General features: G+C 42.7%; 1 protein-coding gene across 4 annotated transcripts; it reads left to right on the top strand.

The window, feature by feature from the left end:
- The first annotated feature begins 1,856 nt into the window (after positions 1-1,856).
- IL1R2 (interleukin 1 receptor type 2) lies at positions 1,857-21,351 on the top strand. Of its 4 annotated transcripts, none has more exons than XM_042861152.2 (9): positions 1,858-2,195; positions 6,722-6,849; positions 6,946-7,204; positions 10,410-10,584; positions 12,471-12,645; positions 14,018-14,083; positions 15,359-15,494; positions 17,707-17,852; positions 20,402-21,351. In XM_042861152.2, the coding sequence occupies exons 1-9, from the start codon at positions 2,032-2,034 to the stop codon at positions 20,527-20,529; spliced, it is 1,377 nt and encodes a 458-aa protein (XP_042717086.1). In that variant the 5' UTR covers positions 1,858-2,031; the 3' UTR covers positions 20,530-21,351. The 4 variants fall into 4 exon arrangements, with proteins under 4 accessions (XP_042717087.1, XP_042717086.1, XP_065436977.1 ...); XM_024108795.3 differs by having other exon boundaries at positions 1,862-2,100; XM_042861153.2 differs by lacking the exon at positions 14,018-14,083 and having other exon boundaries at positions 1,857-2,195.
- The last annotated feature ends 254 nt before the right edge of the window (positions 21,352-21,605 follow it).

Below are 21,605 nucleotides of genomic sequence, written 5' to 3' on the forward strand. Positions count from 1 at the left end.
TCAAGCCTAATTTAATGGTGTCCAGTTTGCAAATTTATTCCAATTCTGCAGTTTCTCGTTGGAGTCTGTTTTTGAAGTTTTTTTGTTGAAAAATTGCAACTTTGAGGACTGTAATTGAATGACCAGGGAGGTTGAAGTGTTCTCCGACTGTTTTTTTGAATGTTATAATTCTTGACATCTGATTTGCGGCCATTTATTCTTTTGCATAGAGACTGTCCGGTTTGGCCAATATACATGGCAGAGGGGCATTGCTGGCACATGCTGGCATATATCACATTGGTAGATGTGCAGGTGAATGAGCCTCTGATGGTGTGACTGAGACTCCAACAAGAAACTGCAGAACTGGAATTAATTTGCAAACTGGACACCATTAAATTAGGCTTGAATAAAGACTGGAAGTAGATGAGTCATTACACAAACTAAAAACTATTTCCCCATGCTAATTTTCCCTCTACTGTTACTCACACCTTCTTGTCAATTGTTTGAAATGGGCCATCCTGATTTTCCACAGCATGCATTTGATGAAGTGGGCTTTAGCCCATGAAAGCTTATGCCCAGATAAATTTGTTAGTCTCTAAGGTGCCACAAGTACTCCTCATTCTTTTTGGTCATATAATATAAACCCAAACTTTGACCTACATTAAAATTATATAATTTTTAATAGCACTTAGAGGACCTATGTGCTGCAATGGCAAAGGATGGACTATTATCTAATGCTCTTTTCATAATTCTGTGATTTATGGGGTCAGATTCTCTGCCTTAAACAGTGGTGGAAAGGGGCCATAAAGCCAATGGATATGTCCCCTGAATGGATCAGGAAGCCTTAACTGACTCCTTTGCCATGTTCATGCTTAATAAATAATAAATCTAGACAATAACCTACATTTTGTAGAGTGCCCTTTATAATTGTGTGGAGTGTTCTTGGTCATTTGTTTGTATTGTAAGTTAAATTAATGCTGGTGAGAGGTGTCTAGTTGTGAGGCCTGCAGACTTAAGTCCTCTCTCTATCCACAGAAGCAGTTTTCCCCAGTGATTAAAGCCAACCAGTGTAGGAAAGATTTCATAAAGGATGTTTTTCCTACTCTGTTTACCAAGTAGCAGGGTGACCATAATATCAGTCAAATGCCTAGTTCTCCTGCATGTGAAAATATACAATGCACTGAGAATGGATCAACAAAATGGTCACAGTTTATATTAAGGTTCAATTTATAACTGATTTATAAAGGGTTAATAAATGATTGTTGTCTTAAATAATTAATTGTGATATGATTTTTATTTATTATTTGTCTTGTGGCATCCTAGGCACCCCAGTTTTGGAACAGAATCTTTTTGACCTGACCTGACCTGCTTGGAGGGCATAGAACAATATCAACATAGCTTATGACCCTCTAAACATCTTCTGCTGATATGCTTATTACACATCTGGAACATGTTTATGAAATCCATTCATCATTTGTTAACCCTTTATATACCATTTATAACTAGAACTTTGGCATAAAGTGTGACAAACAAAATCCACTGTCAATGTTGTGGACTAAATAGGCAAAGAAAAAAATGACCCATTTTTGATTCACAAATTTCAAGCCGCACAAATAGCAGAAAAACTCAGAGCTTGGAATAATGTCCATTAGGGTTCCATAACAAAACTTACTGAAGACAAAGAAGCAAAGATTATCAACTCTTTGGATGTTAAATACGTTGTGTATTTTTGTGGTGAATTAGGAAGTAAAACTGTCAGCTGAACTCACCATCAACAGGACATAAGTAAATTATTGTTCGTCACAAAAAGGGAAACGTAGTAACATATTTAGCAGCAGTCATTTCCTCTGTTGGGAAATCTCCCCTCTTTTCTCCTGCCCCCTTTTCTCTCTCATTCTTACTCTTAGGAATGAGAAAGGTGTTTCATAGATTCATAGAATCTAAGTGTGTCCAAAAACGTTTTTGGTTCTGACACATAGCTGATTGCACAATGTGAAAGCATTTCCGTTGTGTATTGAGTTGCATATAAAGCCATCTACTAGGACCCTTCCAATGCTACATGAAAGCCTTGCCTACAGCTCCACAGGAGAAGCCACTGGGCAAAAGAATGCAGAATCAGAGGTAAGTAAATGGGAGGGAAATGTCATCTGGAAAAAACAAGTTGTCTACTGGTTTGTGGAGACTGCTGGACAGCAAAATAGAGGGACCTTAAATAGGTGAATAAAGCAGCAAAATATTTTCATTATGCAAATAATCAAAAGGCAAGAGAGAGAACTTTGCTGTAGGATGTTACGTGTATCTTAGGAACTGTTAATTCAACAACTCCCTGGCCCCTTCCAAAAAACCAGGGGAGATCTTACGAGATGTTTGCAATAACATTATTTCTTCATGGAATTTTGTTTTTGTCAACCCTGTGAAGAAGGCAAATAACCCTACCTTCAAAATGCATGATTATACTCAAACCAGCAGCCGCTAGCTAAACTGAGCTAGTAGAAAGGAGAAATCGGAATAAACAGATTGGCAACATAAATAGAAGAAGCCTATTTATATCTGTGTATGAATATGATGTGTGTACCAGGAAAAGTATGTCTTTTTTTTCTTTTGGCGAGAATTCCAGGTGATTCTCCTTGGTATCCAGGGCAGTAACACTGTTAAGTGTATGTGTGTGTAAGTGTATCTGTGTATATAGCATATGTGTGTGTGTGTAGCACATTTTTATTTAAACACAGAATGGATGTGAATTGTATACTATATGTATATTATGTGTCTATCCTATATTGTGTGTGCACAGTGTTAATCAAGAAGAACACTACTGAAATAATGGAGTCACACCAGTTTAAAACTGGTGTGAGAGAAGAAACAGTCCTGTAGCATTAGCATATATTCACAGAGAGACTACACCTTTCCCTTGCTAAGTCAGCATGTACGGTGGCTAATGAATGATTGGCAGTGGAGCATATCCATTCTATTTTAAATTCCTTCTTCTGTCTCTGGCTCAGATTTTTAAAATAGGTTTCTATTTGTGGGAGTGGAACTTTGTATGTGGGCTTTGCTCACAATTACTTGTATGCATCAATGATGATTTTCATGCTGAAAACCCATTGGCACACAAATTGAACACCCAACAACTTGGATGTGAATGTGATTTGGCAGCCAAGTTTTATGTCCCAAATGAAGACTAGGATGAAGCCCCCTAAAATGTTGACTCATCATTTTCATGTTTGCTGTTATGAGGGGTTGTTCCATCAAAGCTGTAGGGGCTGCAGAATTCTGTGGCAGGTTGTATGGGTCTTATGAAATGAAAAGAATGACAAAGCTGATGTATCTATGTGATATTTCAGCCAGACTCTATCATGGCACAAGTCAGAGGAGGGAAGTAGTGAGGGCAAAAAAACTAACTTGTTTTAAGATTGAGCTTGATAAATTTATGGAAGGGATGGTATGATGAGATTGCCTGCAATGGCATATGGCCCATCTGTGACGTCTATTAGTAAATCTCTCCAACAGCCAGAGATGGGACACTAGATATGGAGGGCTCTGAGTTACTACTGAAAATTTGTTCCCAGGTGTCTGTCTAGTGGGTCTTGCCCACATGTCTAGGGTGTAACTGATTATCATATTTGGGGTCGGGAAGGAGTTTCCCCCCAGGTCACATTGGCAGAGACCCTGACGGTTTTTCACCTTCCTCTGCAGTGTGGGGTATGGGTCACTTGCTGATTTGAACTGGAGTAAATGGTGGATTCTCTGTGTCTTGAAGTCTTTAAACCATGATTTGAGGACTTCAGTAACTCAGCCAGAGGTTAGGGGTCTATTACAGGAGTTGGTGGGTGAGGTTCTATGGCCTGCCATGTGCAGGAAGTCAGACAAGATGATCATGATGATCCCTTCTGACCTTAAAGTCTGAGAGTCTAAGACCTGCTGTAAGGTCATTGGATTATCGCTTGGGTGGACTCTCTGAAACCCTGGCAGCGGTGGACTAAAGTGTGTCCTGGTTTGAGGGGCAAGTTGCAGGAAGAGAGACCACTGCAGTGATGGAGCCACCGTTGGTCACAAGGAGCTGCAGCTGCGGTGAGCGAACCCCTTCCTAGGTCCTGACACAGATAATAGTAGGTTGTATGGGTGCAATAACAAGTCAAGCAAGTCTGTATTTGCATGAATGTGCGGCACAGACTGCAGAACTTTGTTAGCATTGTAATAAAGCTCATTCGCCATATGGGATTTCTCTGGTGACAAATGGGTCTAAGTGCGTGCACAATTTTGATATCAAGTGTGCTGGCTAACCAATTGGATTTGAAGCTTTACATTCTGAATGTTTGTCTCCCAGACTTCCATTTGGCTGAGCTGTATTTATCTACTGTAGTGACTGCTAGGGAGATACAATTGTTTTCCACGTTCTTACAGTATACGCAGCATTTGACTTTTCCTGTTTCATAGTGAAGGGACAATCTGGATTAAAGCTAGCCAGGTCCCAGATGTACCTAAAGTTTAAGCATGCAGACCTTTGCCCAAATAAATGTGTTAGTCTCTAAGGTGCCACAAGGACTCCTCATTCTTTTTGCTGATACAGACTAACACGGCTACCACTCTGAAACCTGTCAAGAAAGTCTGTTATTCATACATCACTTTTCCTCTTTGCCTGTTTGGCTAACCCTAAACTTTTTCTAAATGTATTTTTGACCACTACTCACTCCTGCCCTCTGTCTGGTGCCAGTGATATCCTTGCTAATTCATGTGTTGTGTGCACTCGTGCAAGTTAGGTGTGTAAATCATACAGAGTTGCATGCCTTGCAGCGGCCGTGCTGCAGAACTTCTATTGCAGTGTAGACTTACCCTAACACTCCCTCTTGAGATGCTATTTTTCTCTCTACATTGTGTTGAGACCTGCTAGCACTTTTCTATGCAGAGAGGATCCTCCCAAACAGTTAGACTTAACAAATTAACAGGAGATGTTTTCCCATTCAAAAGATTTTGAATGTCTCTCTCCACTGGCATCCCAATAATCTCAATTTATGCAAAGCGGTTTGGTTTTTAGTATTTACCCTCTCCTCTCTGCAGCAGTATTACTTTTAATCAGGATTTTTGTTTTGTTTTTCTCTCTATTAATGGTCTCTTATGAGAGTTTACAATGATGGGAGTTATACAAGGTAAACACAGCCATCCTCCTCCTGCACAACATGGTACACAGTCCTGTCAACACTCCATTGGTGTTAATTATAGAATCATAGAATATCAGGGTTGGAAGAAACCTCAGGACATCATCTAGTCCAATCCCCTGCTCAAAGCAGGACCAACCCCCCAACCAAATCATCCCAGCCAGGGCTTTGTCAAGCTGGGCCTTAAACACCTCTAAGGATGGAGATTCCACCACCTCCTGAGGTAACCCATTCCAGTGCTTCACCGCCCTCCTAGTGAAACAGTTTTTCCTAATATCCAACCTAGACCTCCTCCACTGAAACCTGAGACCACTGCTTCTTGTTCTGTCATCTGCCACCACTGAGAACAGCCAAGCTCCAGCCTCTTTGGAACCCCCCTGCAGGTAGTTGAAGGCTGCTATCAAATCCCGCCTCATTCTTCTCTTCTGCAGACTAAATAACCCCAGTTCCTTCAGCCTCTCCTCATAAGTCATGTGCACCAGCCCTCTAATAATTTTCCTTGCCCTCCACTGGACTCTCTCCAATTTGTCCACATCCTTTCTGTAGTGGGGGGCCCAAAACTGGACACAGTACTCAAGATGTGGCCTCACCAGTGCCGAATAGAGGGGAATAATCACTTCCCTCGATCTACTGGAAATGCTCCTACTAATGCAGCCCCATATGCCATTAGCCTTCTTGGCAACAAGCAGGGCCGGCTCCAGGCACAAGCTGAGCAAGCTGGTGCTTGGGGTGGCCAAGGGGAAGGGGCAGCACGTTGGGCTCTTCGGTGGCAATTTGGCAGAGGGTCCCTGTCCCTCTTGGAGGGAAGGACCTGCCGCTGAATTGCCGCCGAAGAAGAAAGAGACTCGGTGGAGCTGCTGCCAATCGCGATCACGGCTTTTTTTTTTTTTTTCCGCCGCTTGGGGCAGCAAAAACCTTGGAGCCGGCCCTGGCAACAAGGGCACACTGTTGACTCATATCCAGCTTCTCATGCACTGTAATCCCCAGGTCCTTTTCTTCAGAACTGTCGCTGAGCCAGTCAGGCCCCAGCCTGTAGCAGGGCATTAGCTAAGAAGCCATGCATCATCATCGTCCCCTTGCAGGGATGACAGAGGCTCACGAAGCATCAGTTCCTGCCAGTATTTGCAATATGTGTCACTTGAGTCTCCTGAAGCCCATTGCTTAAAACAATCTTATTTGGGGGCTTCTGCAGTTTCAGATGCTCTTCAGGATAGTTTCTGTGTAACTGGGATGGGGCCTTTATTTCTGGTCATCAATTGAGATAACCGGAGATATTTGAGAACCAGTCTGAATCCATCCTGGAGGTCAGGATTCAACCCCAACTGAAGTGTACCCTGCTACAGATTCCAAAAGAAATTGAATACAAAGAACAGCTGTTGAGTTGTTGTTCTCATTAGTCCACACAGTCCAATGACCACTATCTCCAAAACAGTATTGGAATAGATTTTATGTAGGCTGGGTACTACAAGGGGGCAAAGAGTGATAGGGCAAGAGCAGCTAGCCGTTAAAATATATTATATGATGTGAGGTGATGCAGAGCACTTATATTATCTTGTGTATTGTTATATATGTGATCTTCTTGCCTGCAGGTTTCAAGATGCTGTTCTCCATTTTTCTCTTTCCTGTTTCCCCTGGAAGAAGATGGCTGGGCTCCTGTTTATCTGTACATACATAGTGGATGCCTATGCCTTCAGAACCCAGCGTGTGGAAAGCACAGGTAATGGCAAAGATTTGAGCTACAGCATTTGTTTTCCTACCTTTTTTTTTTTTTTGAAGTGAGACACTAATGAAACAATTTCTCTCGTTTATGTAGAAAACTGCCAGGATCACACCATGTATTTCAAACGCTACTTTGCACTGAAAGGAGAACCTGTGATCCTGAAATGCCCTTCCTTCAAATACAAACACTTGGACTTTTCCAACCATCCATGTAATCTGACATGGTCTAAAAATGATTCAAAAACGATGAACCAAGGAGGAGATGAGGAACCAAGAATTTGGGCACAAGGCGATGCTCTTTGGTTTTTACCGGCATCGTTAGAGGACTCTGGACAATATATCTGCACTCGAAGGTAGGCATTTAAATAAAAATCCAGTCCATTAAACTACTTGACTGTGCCTAAAAGATGTTATTGCCTTGATCAAAAGCTCAGTGACATTCATGAAAGACTCCCACTATCTTCAGTGGGCGTTGGATCCCTTTAGTAAAGTTTATGAAGTAAATATATATTTGTAATTTTGATTATACCATAGAGAGGGCTTCAGAATTATTTCCCCTATTTTTTTCTGCTCTGTTTTACATTAAAATATTAAGTCTTGATCTCCTTGATTTTGCAGGAAGACCCTTTATAGGACTGGACTGCTAGAGTAAAATAATTACATCAAACTAGGTTGAAACTTGAGCTGTGACTTTTCCAACCTTCAGGGAAGACCAAGGCACAAAGGGACTTGGGCAGCTAACTGCATCTCCCCCGCCCCCAGTCTTCTTGCAAGAGGCCCCCTATCTCCAAGAAATGGATCACACATGAGAATCCCAAGGCCTCCCTCCAGGCCAGATTTAGGCAGTGAACTCCCTGAGAGGGGTGGGGCTTAGGATGCACACCTCTCCTTGGCATCTCCATTGGCTATCTTTAGGCAGAGAGTTGCCTAGCATGCTGGTGAATCCTGTTCTTGGGCACCTGTCTCCCTGCATTCATAGTACAGGAAGCCTGAGAGCTGAACTCAGGCTTTTGAATCCCAGTGATTTCTAGGCGCCTAAAAGTTAGGGGTGGTGATGCTGAATGTCCCAGGGCTAAAATCCCTTTGTGAATCTAGCCCCTTGCCACAGTCACACTTGGAATGTTTACAAATTTGAAAGAAACTTTCATGTTCAAGGAAGGATCCAGAATCTGATGGTGCTGCTTGAATGTCTGGAGCAGAGAAGAGGGATAATGACATCACAGTAGGCTGAACCTTGATTCTTTCTCACTCTTAAAGGTTATACCTGTCACCATCCTGACCCAGTTCTCCTATCCTCCATTCAGCCCTCCACTACAAAGCTAGCACCTGAGATTTATAATGTAAGAAACAGACAGAATTTAAAAATGTAAATATTTGAAGCTGTCTTTATAAAGGAGCGGTAAAGCACAAACAAGCAAGCATAATTTTCCTCTTGCAAATCACCATTAAGGAATTTACCATATGTTTCAGTACACTGTGAAATGAGGATATTTGCAAACTATTACAGATCTCCACCTCCGCCTGATTAGCAATTATTTTGCTACTGACTGGCAATTTCATACTGATTAGCAATTATTATGGATTAGAGCTATATGTGCAACACTGTAATGATGTTATAACAACGTTAGGAGTTCTGTATGCAGCAACAGTCAGCAGTGGGTGAGTGTGAGAGCCTGAACATTGCAAAAGAATAGGCCCCAGTCTCGCAAGCATATGCAGACCTTTTTTTATCAATGGCACTAATCCCTGCATAAAGTTAAAGCAAATTCATTTAAGTGTTTTGCAAGATTAGGGTCTCAGAGGTAAACTTGCTGGGGTTGTGAACTTACGGAACAATACTTGACAAGTAGTTTATGATAAAGCAATTCTGCTTAAAGCAACAATAGGCAAATAGCTCTTTTGTTCAGTCTTCTGGGTTGGAAGCAAACCGCCACTATGCAATTGTTACAACGGATGTAAGTCTGGGAACTAAAGTGAACAATTCCATCAGAGGATGGACAGAGAGAATCCCTATCTATCTTTCCAGTAGATATAGTCTGTCTGGAAAGTCCTGCTTTGAAACTTACATAAACAAAAACCCCATTGGGTCAAATGGGAAGGAGATTTTAAAATTTTATTAAGATGATGTTAAAAAAAATAGTGAACAGAGTTTGAGCATAGAAGTTTCTGGTTATCAGGGAATAACATACAGATTATAGAGGGGGCAAAGTTTGGTTTAAGATAAGGTGGCATGAGGAATACATAATCTGCAATATCCCTGATTGGAGGTAGAAGATTGATCTGCCAAAGTATAGACATTAAGATATGAGGGTATTAAGTTCATAAAGTGGCTATGTTCGGGTGTGGATTATAATGAGTGGATATGATGATGAGGATGGATTGACCCTCATTTGGTGAGATTTAATGTTCAGGGAGTTTATGGTTCCGGTTCATATGATCCAAAGGAGAAGGTCACTTGGTCCCTTTCTCGTAGTGGGAGAACGATGTCACTCTGGCTCACGCCTCCTGCTACTAAATACTGTAAACACTTCAAAGCAGAGAAGGTGTCTTTCTTTCTAGGTTTTGTAAAGTACTATGTACACCTGTCACTCTAGAAATGCCCATCAATCAGAAAACAGCAGCAGCCAAATTTTTAATAAGTGCTCTGACTTAGATTTCATATTTGTTTCTTAGATTGCCACTGATAGGCACCAACCCCTGCACTGTACAATTAAGATCTTATTGAAGCAAATGGGTGCAGAAGCATACGGTTCACATACATTCTTTCTTTTTTCCCTGCAAAGCAGGGCTAGCAGGGAAAGATTGCCTCAGTGAATGCAACAAACTCAGTGTTCCAAAGGAAAAGCTTGAATTTTAAAATAAACAACCCACCACCAAAAAGCTTCCAAAAACAACACTGGTAACTTCCCAGAATCCCTGCTCGTGACCTAGTATTGACTCAGATTTGACTTACCAGAAACCGGCTACTGAGAGAAAGCAAGGTACAAAGAGGTTAACTGACCCGTCCAAGGTTACCGAGTAGAGATTAGAACCTACCAGTCCTGACTACCAGCCCCCTACTTTAAGCACTGACAATGCTACCTTTATGCTGACTGAGGTATTCCCAGATGTAATCTGAATCTGTTGATGGCAAGAAAGACATAACATGTTCAAACTATCCCTGCAGTCACGGGGCTACCAAAATTTAATACAATCTGTCTGACCCCAGTGGAAAGTAATAATAGGTGAGGTCTGACCTTGGAGTTCTGGCTGAATGACTTCTGATCATTATGAAGCGAAATGAGACTGTTCTCTGTATTTTGACAGGATTATTTATAACATTAGAATAGAGGCTAAAGATTGAAGGCACATGGCAGCTTCTCAGAATTGAGTCCTGGCAGCAAGACAGTATGAGAAAGCTTGTATTGCCCATGCTGTGTTGGTTCTGTTAGTAAGCAGAGGACTTCGGTGTCTAGGGCTGTCGATCAAGGACCTTGCACAAGCATTAAATGCATGCCATTCCCCCGCCCCTTCTGTGTGGTGCACACCTGTTAACATCTGTCTTTCATATGCTTGCAGGAATTCCTCTTACTGTGCTGATGTCTCCATTCACCTAACAGTTACTGAGAAAGGAAATCTGATGAACAGCAGTTATCATCAAATTCTCTTCACGTTCACTTCTGGAAAACTTGTTTGCCCTGATCTGGGGGATTTCATACAAAAGGAAACAGACTTGGAGCTAAAATGGTACAAGGTAGAACTTTCACCTCTTCTAAAGAGTCAGAGTCATAGAGTTTAATACCATAAGGGACCACCCGATCAACTAGTCTGACCTCTGTCACAGGCACCACCATCACTCGGCACCTGCACAATAAACCCAACAACTGAAATTAGACTAAAGTATTACCATCCACAGGAGACTAGACAATAATGTGCCACAGGCAGAGAATAGGTGGGAACAAGGTGCACCCAATGCCTAAGACTCCTGCAGTGGCAGAAAATTGAAAACTCAAGGTCCCTACTAATCTGATCTGGGGGAATATTTCTTCCTCATTCAGCATAGGGCGATCAGGAAGAGGCTGAGCATGTGAGCACGAACCAGTCAGCCAAGCACCTGAGGGAGAGAATACTTGGTCCCGCCTCAGAGCATCAACCCACCCTGTCCAGTGTCCCAGCTCTAGCTGTGGCCCCCTCTCAGGCTTCAGAGGAAGGAGACAGAAAAAAAAAATCCCAGAATAATGCGGGGTGTGTGTGTGGAGGGAGGGAGGAGAGGAAGGGAGGGAACATCCCTTCCTGACCCCGGCAGGTGACTGAGTGAAGCCCTGAATGGTGAACTTTTAGGAACGTGAAACATGAACTAGAAGCTGAGCTGTTTCAGAGTTTGCCTAACCCAGGCACTGCCTCGCCTTCTCTCTGTCTCCTTTTATGTGAGAAGTTCCTGTGGCTTGCTAGTTGCATGCTGGGACTGTGCAAAATGCATTACTTATTTACCATGCTCTTGTTTTAATGCATCACAAATCAATAGCGATAATCAGTTCACCCAGAAGTCCCTTCTGTACTGTTTGAAATTCTGCAGTACCTAGTTGTACAGGCAAGGCCGGCTCTAACTTTTTTGCTGCCCCAAGCAGCAAAAAAAAGCGCCGCCCCACCGAGTCCCCCCCGCCGAGCGCCGCGCTGCCGGAACCTGTCGAGCGCTGCATCGCCGGAACCCTCCCACCCCCCAGCGCCCCGCGCCGCCCCCCCGCCGAGTGCTGCACCGCCGGAGCGTTCCCCCCCCCCCCACACACGGAATGCCGCGCCGCTGCCCCCCGCCGCCCCAAGATTGGCCGCCCCTTACCAGGTGCCGCCCCAAGCATGTGCTTGGTTGCCTGGCGCCTGGAGCCGGCCCTGTGTACAGGAAATAAAGAGCATAGGTCATTAGGCTGGTTTTACAAGGCCTTGTTTTTACTGGGGTTGAAATCATTCTAGCAAAGTTTCCCTGTCCAGCTTTCATCTGAGAAACATGCTATAGTTTATTTGCCTAGGTAACATAAAGTTCAGCTCTACAGCTTAATTAATAATATGGCTGTCAGGAAAAAACAGGCCTGTCCACAGTGGGAAAGAACACACTTGTTGCTAGCAAAGCTCAACAGAGGATCGGTGATAACAGCTTGGCAACATGTCACATCTTACAAGACTTGGCAGGGGAAAATAATATGGTGCCATGGGAAGATGTATGATTGCTAAGATGCTCTTGTATCTCATACAAGATCATATTTAGGAAGATTCTGGAAAGAAGCTCATTATATGTTCTCTTTAGCCAACATGCATAATTTAAGATAACAGCATTTGAAAATATATGTTAATAATAACAATGAATCACACTTCACAGAGGGCCTCACATTGGTGGGTTGCAAAGCGTTTTACAATTATTGATTAATTCAGCCTTGCAACGCTCACTCTTAAAGTAGCACAAGTGTTATTCTGTCTATTTTACAGGTAGGGAAATGGAGGTGCTCAGATACTGTAATCATAAATGTGATATAAAATCTTAGATAAGAGAATAAGTAACCTCCCCAAGCGTTACAAAGAAAGTCAAATCCAGGTCTCTTCACACCCTGGCCTATTTTAACCATTTGGTGGTTGTTGTTATTTCTCTAGGATTCTGTACCTTTGGATGAAGACAATAAAAAATTCAAAAGCTTGAAAGGCACAAACTTTCTCTACATCAGCTCTGTGTCATCAAAAGATTCTGGCTATTACACCTGTGAAATGACTTTTCTCTACGGACGCACACAGTATAACATCACCAGAACTATTCAGCTACGGACTTTGGGTAAATACTTCCCACTTGAGATGGTACAGTACTTAACAAAACATTTGGCCAGAATGGTCCTTGTCAATGAAATGTACAGAAGGGAACTCACATTAAGTCTCTCACTGTTGCTGCTGGTTAGCTGCCAGGGAAACTGGGATATCAGAGCAGCATGCATGCTGCTTACTTGTAATAATGGTCCAAAACAGTTTCACAGAAAACCCCAGGCACTGCTCAGCTCAGCTCTTTGTTTGGCTAGCAGTTGAGCCAGCACTGAGATTAAGCAGCACAGTTCTGGGCGGTAGAACCATATGTTGAAAGTGCCTGTAGTTATTAAACTGAATGAGTTGTCACAAGAGTCAATGCAAATGTCTTCAGAGGGCTTAGGAAATATAATATTTAGTTTAACTAATAGGGAATGGTGGGAAAAGACATTCATTTCACTTTCTCTTTTGTAAAATGGTACAGTAATTGCTTTGCCTGCTGCACTAAGAAACACACATGATGACTGTCAGTACACAACACAAACAACAGAGGGCAGGAGTGTTGCATGTACGTTGTTCAGAAAATGCGAAGACCAAGAAACATGACTCTGTATTTATTTTATTGACCCTGCAAATGGCTCAAATCCTTCAACCCTTCCTTGCTGGAGTAGTGCCCGTCAGACTGTGGTCTGCAATTTAATCTCTCAGACCTAACTGCAGTCTGGGTAATCTGCATAGAAGCAGTTCTTCAGTAAGTGCCTTCTTACTGTAGTGTTCAGCTACCCTGTGGACAGAGCCGATGCAGTGAGTGGTGCAGATAGGCACAATGTTAAAACGGACAAGCAGGACAAGTTGTGCAGAAGAAACAGTGCATTAACGAAAATGGTGCTTCAGGGCTGCCAGAATACTGCTACCTAATAGCAGGAGCAAAGTTTAAAAGGGAAGTACACTGCTAAGGGTTTCATTTGGATGCGGAGGCTCATTCTTGACCTCTTGACTCCTCAAATGCTTGCATCCTCCGCTCACAACTCATGCATTTTTCACTCTGTGCTCTTCTGAGTTTGGGAGTGGATGTGCTGGGAGCTTGCGACTTATTGCTCAGTAGAAAGGACTGTATGTCTGGTGCCTAATCTTGCAGGTATTTCCCACTTGCTCACATCTACCTTTAAGCTCCCCCCCGTGCACCACTACTTTTGGGATCAAGACCTGAGCCTAAGCACATCTGTAACAAAGTTCCCTAACCTGTGTCCCTTCCCTTGAAACCACAGTTCTGCTTTGTGAAGGTATCCCAAAATGCTTTACAGCGGAATAAAAGCAATAAAAATGGCAAACTTCTATTTGTGGTTCTTGTAAGTCTATTAAATTGTCTATTGCACTCACCATGACTATTGTTCTCTCAATCCTGGCAGACCGAGAAAAGATATTCAGTCCAGTGATTGTATATCCAGATCAGAAGACTACATTAGCTGCTCTTGGTAAGGCCAATAATTATTCACTTGTTTCCAAAAGCAAGAGACTATAGGGTGTATTCAGCTCCACTAACTTTGATTTATACCAGCTGAGGATCTGCCCTGTGGTGATTTTCATTTGTTCTCTGTAAAAGTATCACAAACTGTTTTCCAGTAGACGTTACTAAAGAAAAATGACAATATGTTTTAATAGTCAGTAAAGCAATTTCAGGATCCTTAGAATTTTGGACAAGTTTATCCTTTCCATCAGTAACTTTCCCTGCTCTGCATTCTGTAAAAAGGAGCTAGGGTATGTGGTAGCTTTGACGGGCCCGCGTGGCTTTTTGGGGGGAAGAAATGATTTCCTTGCCCATGATGTTTGAACTGTAACTTCTCAGCCACTCTGCTCACTAATTACAGCACAGATTGGTATGGTTTTAGTGTCATTTCCTTATAGATTATTTTATGACATGAACGTTAAGCACTCTTTTGTGTCGTTCCCCCCCCCGCCCCCAAATCCAGCATATATTTGAACAGGCTATCTTACTCTATATTATACATGAAGTTGTGCTCTATGAGTTTGATTATGCACTGCCTGGCACCTTCTATTGCCTAAAACTAATAGTAAATGGGAATTCTTCCCTTGTCTACCTCAGGGTTTTGCACTCACTTTGCAATCACTCCACACAAGTATAAATGATTAAACTAGGTGTTTCATTGGGCTCTATATTTTTAATATAAAGTAGGTGCATCCTGGTGAAGGTACATTGTGCTAAGTCCATATTACAATTATTCTTGCAAAGGTTCTAATTTTTGCACAATGGTGTTTGCCTATCTTTCGAGGCCCCTCTTTGTATTTGATGTCCGGTTTTAACAGGCTTGCCTCAAGCAGACAGTCCAGCTGCGAATGATGTTACACTGCTGGCTAGTCAGGTTTTTCTTGAGCTGTAAATCATTCCCTTGACACACAGTAACTGCAGTGTCTCAAAGCTTCATGCCACTGGAATGTGGACTTGTCTTCTGAGTAATGTGGTTAGAGCAAATGTTACCAACTAACGTATGGAAAAAAATAGATAATCAGTTAGTCTCTTAATATTGGGGATAGTTGCCAAGAAGCAGAGGATGGGCTAATTGGACAAAAATTCTCTACTTTTCAAGGCTACGTACAAGGTCAAAAGAGAAACCTATGCTCAGTGTATATAGGGAGTTTACCAACTCTTTTAGTGCGAGTTTTCAGTATGTGAAACAGTACTTGCTAATACAGCTGTGAATGTTTTCTTTTTCTTATTTCTTTTTAAATAGGCTCCAAACTGATCCTGCCATGTAAAGTATTTATTGGATCGAGTAAACATTTTCACACGGTCGTGGTGTGGCTAGCAAATGACACTTACGTTGATATAACTTACAAACAGGGCAGAGTTACAGAGGGAGAGCGTCTGTAAGTATTAAGGAAATGTCACACTCTTTGTTTCTTTGTTTTCCGCTCAGAAGTGTTACAGGGACATACCATGCTATTGAATGTCAGGGAGTGAAGTGGGAAATGTTCTGCTGAAAATGGTAGAGCTGAAAAAAAAATGGAAACAACCAAATTAAACTGAACCCAAAATACCACAACTATTTGTTTCTGAATGAAATCAATGAGTTTATTTAATTTTATCATTTAAGCCCTGATCTTACAAACACACAAGCAAGTGAGGAATTTTATGACATAAATAGTCCAATTGACTCCCAATGAAACTATTCACATCTATAAAATTATTCACCTGCACAAATGATCAGGCCTTTATAACATGGCTGTGTGACAGAAAATGTGCTGAGGGAGAGGTACAATTTCTATAGGCTTTAAAAGAAAATTGCAGCTATGGTATCTTGTTAATATTGTATAAGTTTGAGATAATCATGACAAGAAAAGGAGTCATTCTAACTGGAGGTGAAGTTCATTGCTGTGGAAAGGGCCAGCACAAGGTCTGTGCACCTCTTAAATCCTTCTTAAGACCTCAAAATAGACACTTAAGTGGGATTTTACTGGCTCATAGGCCTCTGCACAGGGGTTAATTTCTTTCAGGGACAGGGGTATAGGCAGTCTGGCCTGGCAGTCACAGCTGGACTGGTATTCACAAGTTGATAGCAAGTGGGGATCAGAGTAACTGCTAGAACTGGGATTGATAGGCAAGTGTTGGGGTCAGAGACAGGAGATCAGAGGTGGTTACTGAGCTGGAATCAGGTAGCAGGAATCAGGAAAGCAAGGTGTGGTCAGGAGTCATAGCAGATCAGAAGTCTGTGTGTTTGCCCAGACAACTTCCCAGGGCACCCAGGGTTAAATAGGGAGCATGGGTCAACCAGAAGGCTGAAGGGAGCTGTTGTTCTGGATCAGGGATCAGCAACCTTTGGCATGCGGCCCACCAGGTTCGGCCGATCACGGCTCTCACTGCTCCAGGCCAACGGGGGCTGCGGGAAGTGGCGCAGGCCAAGGGATGTGCTTGCTGCCGCTTCCCGCAGCCCCCATTGGCCTGGAACGGGGAACCTGGCCAATGGGAGCTGCGATCAGCCAAACCTGCGGACGCGGCAGGTAAACAAACTGGCCCGGCCCACCAGGGGGCTTACCCTGGTGGGCCGTGTGTCAAAGGTTGCTGATCCCTGCTCTGGACCCTTTGGGCAGTACTTCCTGTGGCACCTAATCTCCTCAGTGCTTCTTAGATGGGGTTCTGCATGGCCTCCTGGTAGTGATATGGGACTCTCAGCTGTCCCAGCCGCTACAGATTTGGATTCTAGTCCCCTGGATCCTATAATTTCGTTAGACAGTCAAAATTCATACCAGAAGCCTCCAGCACCACAGAATGACTCCAGCTCTACGGCACAGAGGGAAGGCACCAGGGGGCTATAAACCCCCATTGTACAACACATTTATGATTGTTAAATCATTTGCCATCAGTTCAATAATGATTCAATCATAAAAAGAACTCTGAGGAAAATGTTTAATTTGAGATATTCCTTTCCCTCTCCATTTAAGCCATTATTAAAGCAGGCTGGAAATTTTTTGATAGTCTTTTCCACTCAACTTTCAATTTGGGCACAAGCCTAATCCCCTTACATGTGAGCAGTCCTTACTCAGGTGAGTGGTTTCAAATGGCATTCTAACTTGAGTCAGCATGAACAGGATTGGGCCCTCCTTGGTCACTATCCCAGGTGACATCAAGAACTAGTCTCAGAAATTCTGTCTGTGATGTCAAATGAGAAGGTGACTTGCAGAGGAAAAACAGTTGGACCTGTGTCTGTTTTGCTGCTTTTATGATGCACAAAGACGACCTGGAAGGCTTTAACAAAAAATTCTGCTTCCATTTTGTTTAACAAGAAATTTGGATCTTGTCTACCCTGTTTTTCCTAGAAGACTCTATGAATAAAAAAATAAACAGAGTCCTGAAAAATCAGGCCATTAAACAACCAGGCTAAGCAAAATGGATGTCATGAATGAACTGTAATCTGAACAGTGTGGTTTAGAATGCGTCCCACAGTGATTTTGGAAATAAATCAATATACAATAGACTTTAGTGTTAGAAACTGGCAACTGAATGTATCACAATCACCAAAATTATTATATTCTGGAAAATTCAGGTATAAAAAACATGACAAATGCATTATTTTTGTTCCAGGGAAATTTTAGAAAATGATGAGAACTACGTTGAGGTGCCACTAATTTTTGATCCAGTCAGAGAAATGGATTTTTATACAGATTTTAAGTGTGAAGCCCAGAATAGTCACGGACGCCAACTGCTGCCAATACGGGTCAAACAAAAAGGTATTTATCTTAACTGCATGCTAGGGGGAAAGCACACTGTATTCGTTACAGGCTGTGAAATCCAACTAAGCCACATTCGAATAGCTAGGGCTGTGTTTGAGTTATTGCTCGGCACATAATGGCTTCCTCATTTACCTAGCATGAAAGGCACTGTCCACTGTCTCTATAGAAACTGCCTGTAGGTGACTTCAGTGACATTCTGCCCATGTTTAAGGGCTCCATGTGAGGGATCCTGTTGCTGGAGGGGCCTAAGTTTGTAAAGATAATGGGTGACATTTTGGCCCCAATGAAGTCAATGACAAACTCCCATTGACTTCAAAGAGCGAGGATTTCACCCAGCACTTCGGGTGAGGGAAATGGCAGAACAAGGATACCCTTAATGTCCCAGTTTGTCACACACAGACTGGCTCCGAAATAACAAAAGGTGAGAATTACAACTAGCTTAGTTATTTTGGTTCAAGTTTGTGTGGAAACTAGCCCTTAGTTTAGTGCAACTGTGTTATGATGTAAAAGACCATTGGACACGTGAACTGAGAAACAGCTGTGAAAACAGTATGAAATAATACAGATTTTTCTCTTTTCTTTGCATGATGTTGGTGAGTGACTAAAGCTTGCTCATTTGGCACTGGAAAGGCACAGTAACATTTACTGCCTTCATCATAGTCACGATTCACTCATGTCTACTGTGATTTGGAGTTTACTCTTTTGAGTTGTTTTGTTATGTAACCCTCCTGCCCATCTAAGTTGGCAGCAACAAGGGCCGGGTTCTGTATCTAGGGGTTCCGTTTCAATAACGCAATGCAAAACCGGCTCGAGCCCCCACCCAGTGACCTGGGACAATTACATACCACCCCCGGGCACCTCTAAGAGGCAATACTTCCCCTCTCGCAAGCACAGAGTCTGAGTGTAGCAGAAAATGTTTAATAACATGAGGTAAAGACATCAGCATTAAATTGGAAAAAACACCACAAACAGGATTCATAACACAAACCAGGAGCAAAAGACCCACCCCAGCAAATTGGGCCGTGTCCTTCCCCTTTGGTTCTTGAATCCAGCAACCCAAAAATCACCCAGAGTCCTCAAAGTCCAACACCCCCGAAGTCTCTTGGGTCCAGCAACCACGCAAAGTCCCAAAAGTCCAACAATCCCCAAAATCTCTGTCCCTGGTCAGTGCAGCCCCAGAGTAAAAGGGGGGCACAATGGTTGTTAAGGGGAACCTTACGTGATCCAAGGCCGACCGGCCGTCTCTCCATGGGGTTCCGCCGCAGCCTTCACCACGAGCCAGTCCACTCCTGCCGTCCCACAAACTGCTCTGCTCTACGAGCTGCTCCACTCCACTCACCGACTTGTGAGCCGCTCCAGCCGTCCCCGCAAATGGCTCCGCTCACCGACCTGTGAGCTGCTCCAGCCGTCCCCACAAACTGCTCTGCCCACCGTTCCTTGGGCTGCTCCAACCGTCCCTGCAAGGCTCCGCACCGCTCCTCCAGCCGTCCCCGCAAACTGCTCCGCCAGCCACTTAGCAATATAGCTTCAGGCTCCCCCACTAGTTAACACAGCACTCAGTGATCTCAGCTCTTAGTAACTTTAGCTCTTTTGTGATTTCAGCTCTTAGTGAGTTCAGCTCGTAGTAGGGGAGCCCCAGTACTGGTGCACCATTGGCCCAAAGTGAATTCAGCTCAGCAGCCTGTAACTAGACTCCTAATGGAATCAAAGTTAGCTCTGACATTCAACAGCGGAGAGAGAAGGTAGTGCAATTGGTGTTTCAGGCCCTCAAAGGGTGGGCCCATACCATCAGGTATAAATACCTGTCCCCATCCTCTCTCAATTCACAAGGTTTTCTAACCAATGCCCCTTGTTAAGCAAGAGCTACTTAGTTAATGGTGAGTCCTTCTATCATACAACAGTTCCACTGTCCTTGATTCACAGAATCAGGGTAACACAACAGAGAAACTGGGGATCCCACACCAGCCAAAGTAACCACTTTCAGTTGCTGTTGTCTCATGCCAGGCGGGCGGGTGTGCCTATGCAAACAAGATCAGCCCCTGTAGTTCTTTTCCACACTCGCCATAATTCACCACCAGATGTCAGGGTAGAGCTCATCCTGACTCTGCTTACAGTTATATTGATCACAGCTTCCCTGAGTTGTTTAGGTACCTAGATATTACTCAGGTGAAGCAAATTACATGGATGGAGACTGAGCTTTCTGCTAGTTTTTTGTTCCTATGTGAAAGATAAATGGTATAATCCAAAATGAGCTGCATTATAATTTTTCCATTGGAAAATATTTACTCTTGGAAATCAGTCCAACTTACTTTAATAAAAAATTCAGCTTCAATCAGTTTTGTTCATAGTAATTTAAGGTTCTGATCCCGCAGTCCTCATTCTACGCTGTTCTTCTCACTCCTAAGGTTAACCCCATTAAAACCAATTGGATTATTTTTGTGAGAAAGGGCTGTAGGATCAGACACCGATTTTTCTTGGGAGGCTTTTCTGAATTAGGTAATTGTCTTTTTAAAATATACATAACATTTTTCTCTGGATTTTTACAGCATCCAGTTTCCCCTGGCATATTGCAGCAATTCTGGTAACCCTGACCTGCCTGATTTTGTGGGGATTATGCATGCAGAAATGCTGGAAGCGGAGAGCTGGTAACGGATATGCTATAGCCAAGTTGTAACTGGGAAAACCTGTATTAGTCTTCAATCATCAACCAAAACGTTTTCATCCAGCCTATACCTTAAATGAAACAAGGCAAAATATCTCTGGCCAGCCACATTATTTTCTAGGAGGGTGGATATTACAGACTTTCTCTTGTCTAAAGTTGTTTGACTTGGTTAAACTGTAAATATGGTGTTTTTTGTATGAACAACTGTGTACAGAAAAAAGGTGTGCCATTATTTTGCAATTGGAGAACTTTTTGTAGTGTCATGAATGTGTCTGCGTATCTCTGGTCTGTCTCCTGGTTATGTGAGGAGGCAGAGGAAAGGAGTTGTCCCTGGTCCTTGTAATTACTATAATCTTATCATTAAGAAAATAATAATTAAAAGAGTGATTTAAGCATGCTAGTTCCCAGAAGTACAGTTCCAGTGGGCGCAAAGGTACAGCTTGTTTGCACTGCCTACCTTATCTTTTCTCAGACTGAAAAAGAACCAGGCTCCTTTCCACTGCCAAATACAGCCATCATAACACGAGGAATTATTTTCATGTCTGCTTACTGCCTAGTCCACAGAAATCTCAAGTTTTGTTGGATCACGTTCTATTTGGGATATTATTCACTTATATGTGCTTTCCAAAAGAAACAAACAGCTCTACATCAGTATAATAGATACAGTAAATATAATGGAGAATTCCATTTCATTTAGTCAGCAGAAGTCTGGTAGCTAGAGATTCATAGGCAAATGTAACATGGTTTTTATCTTTGCTATGAAAACAATCTGGAGGGACATTACTGTTGTCTTGGAACTGTAAATGCATTTTCCATAAATCATTTGACTAATCCTTGCTTTGATTCCTGGAAGTGATTTGACACCCCACCAGTAAAAATAACATAACCTTGTCTCAGAGCATCTACTTATTTTACGTACCACTGTTACATATAGTGGGCCTGATTCATCAGTACAATTACTTCCCTAAAATCAATGAAATTACACAGGTATAAAACTGCTGTGAGATCAGAATCAGGCTCAATGTGTTGTACTTTAAAATTGAAATATACAAAGGGTCAAATGGGAGGAGGGATAAGCTCAGTGGTTT

Source organism: Chrysemys picta, chromosome 1 (assembly GCF_011386835.1).
Source record: "Chrysemys picta bellii isolate R12L10 chromosome 1, ASM1138683v2, whole genome shotgun sequence".
In the NCBI taxonomy this organism is placed as follows: domain Eukaryota; kingdom Metazoa; phylum Chordata; order Testudines; family Emydidae; genus Chrysemys; species Chrysemys picta.

Coding starts and splice junctions, on each gene's coding strand:
- IL1R2 (XM_042861152.2), top strand. CDS start 2,032: ATGCTACATGAAAGCCTTGCCTACAGCTCCACAGGAGAAGCCACTGGG. Junction 7,205..10,409: donor CAATATATCTGCACTCGAAG/GTAGGCATTTAA, acceptor ATATGCTTGCAG/GAATTCCTCTTACTGTGCTG. Junction 14,084..15,358: donor GACTACATTAGCTGCTCTTG/GTAAGGCCAATA, acceptor CTTTTTAAATAG/GCTCCAAACTGATCCTGCCA.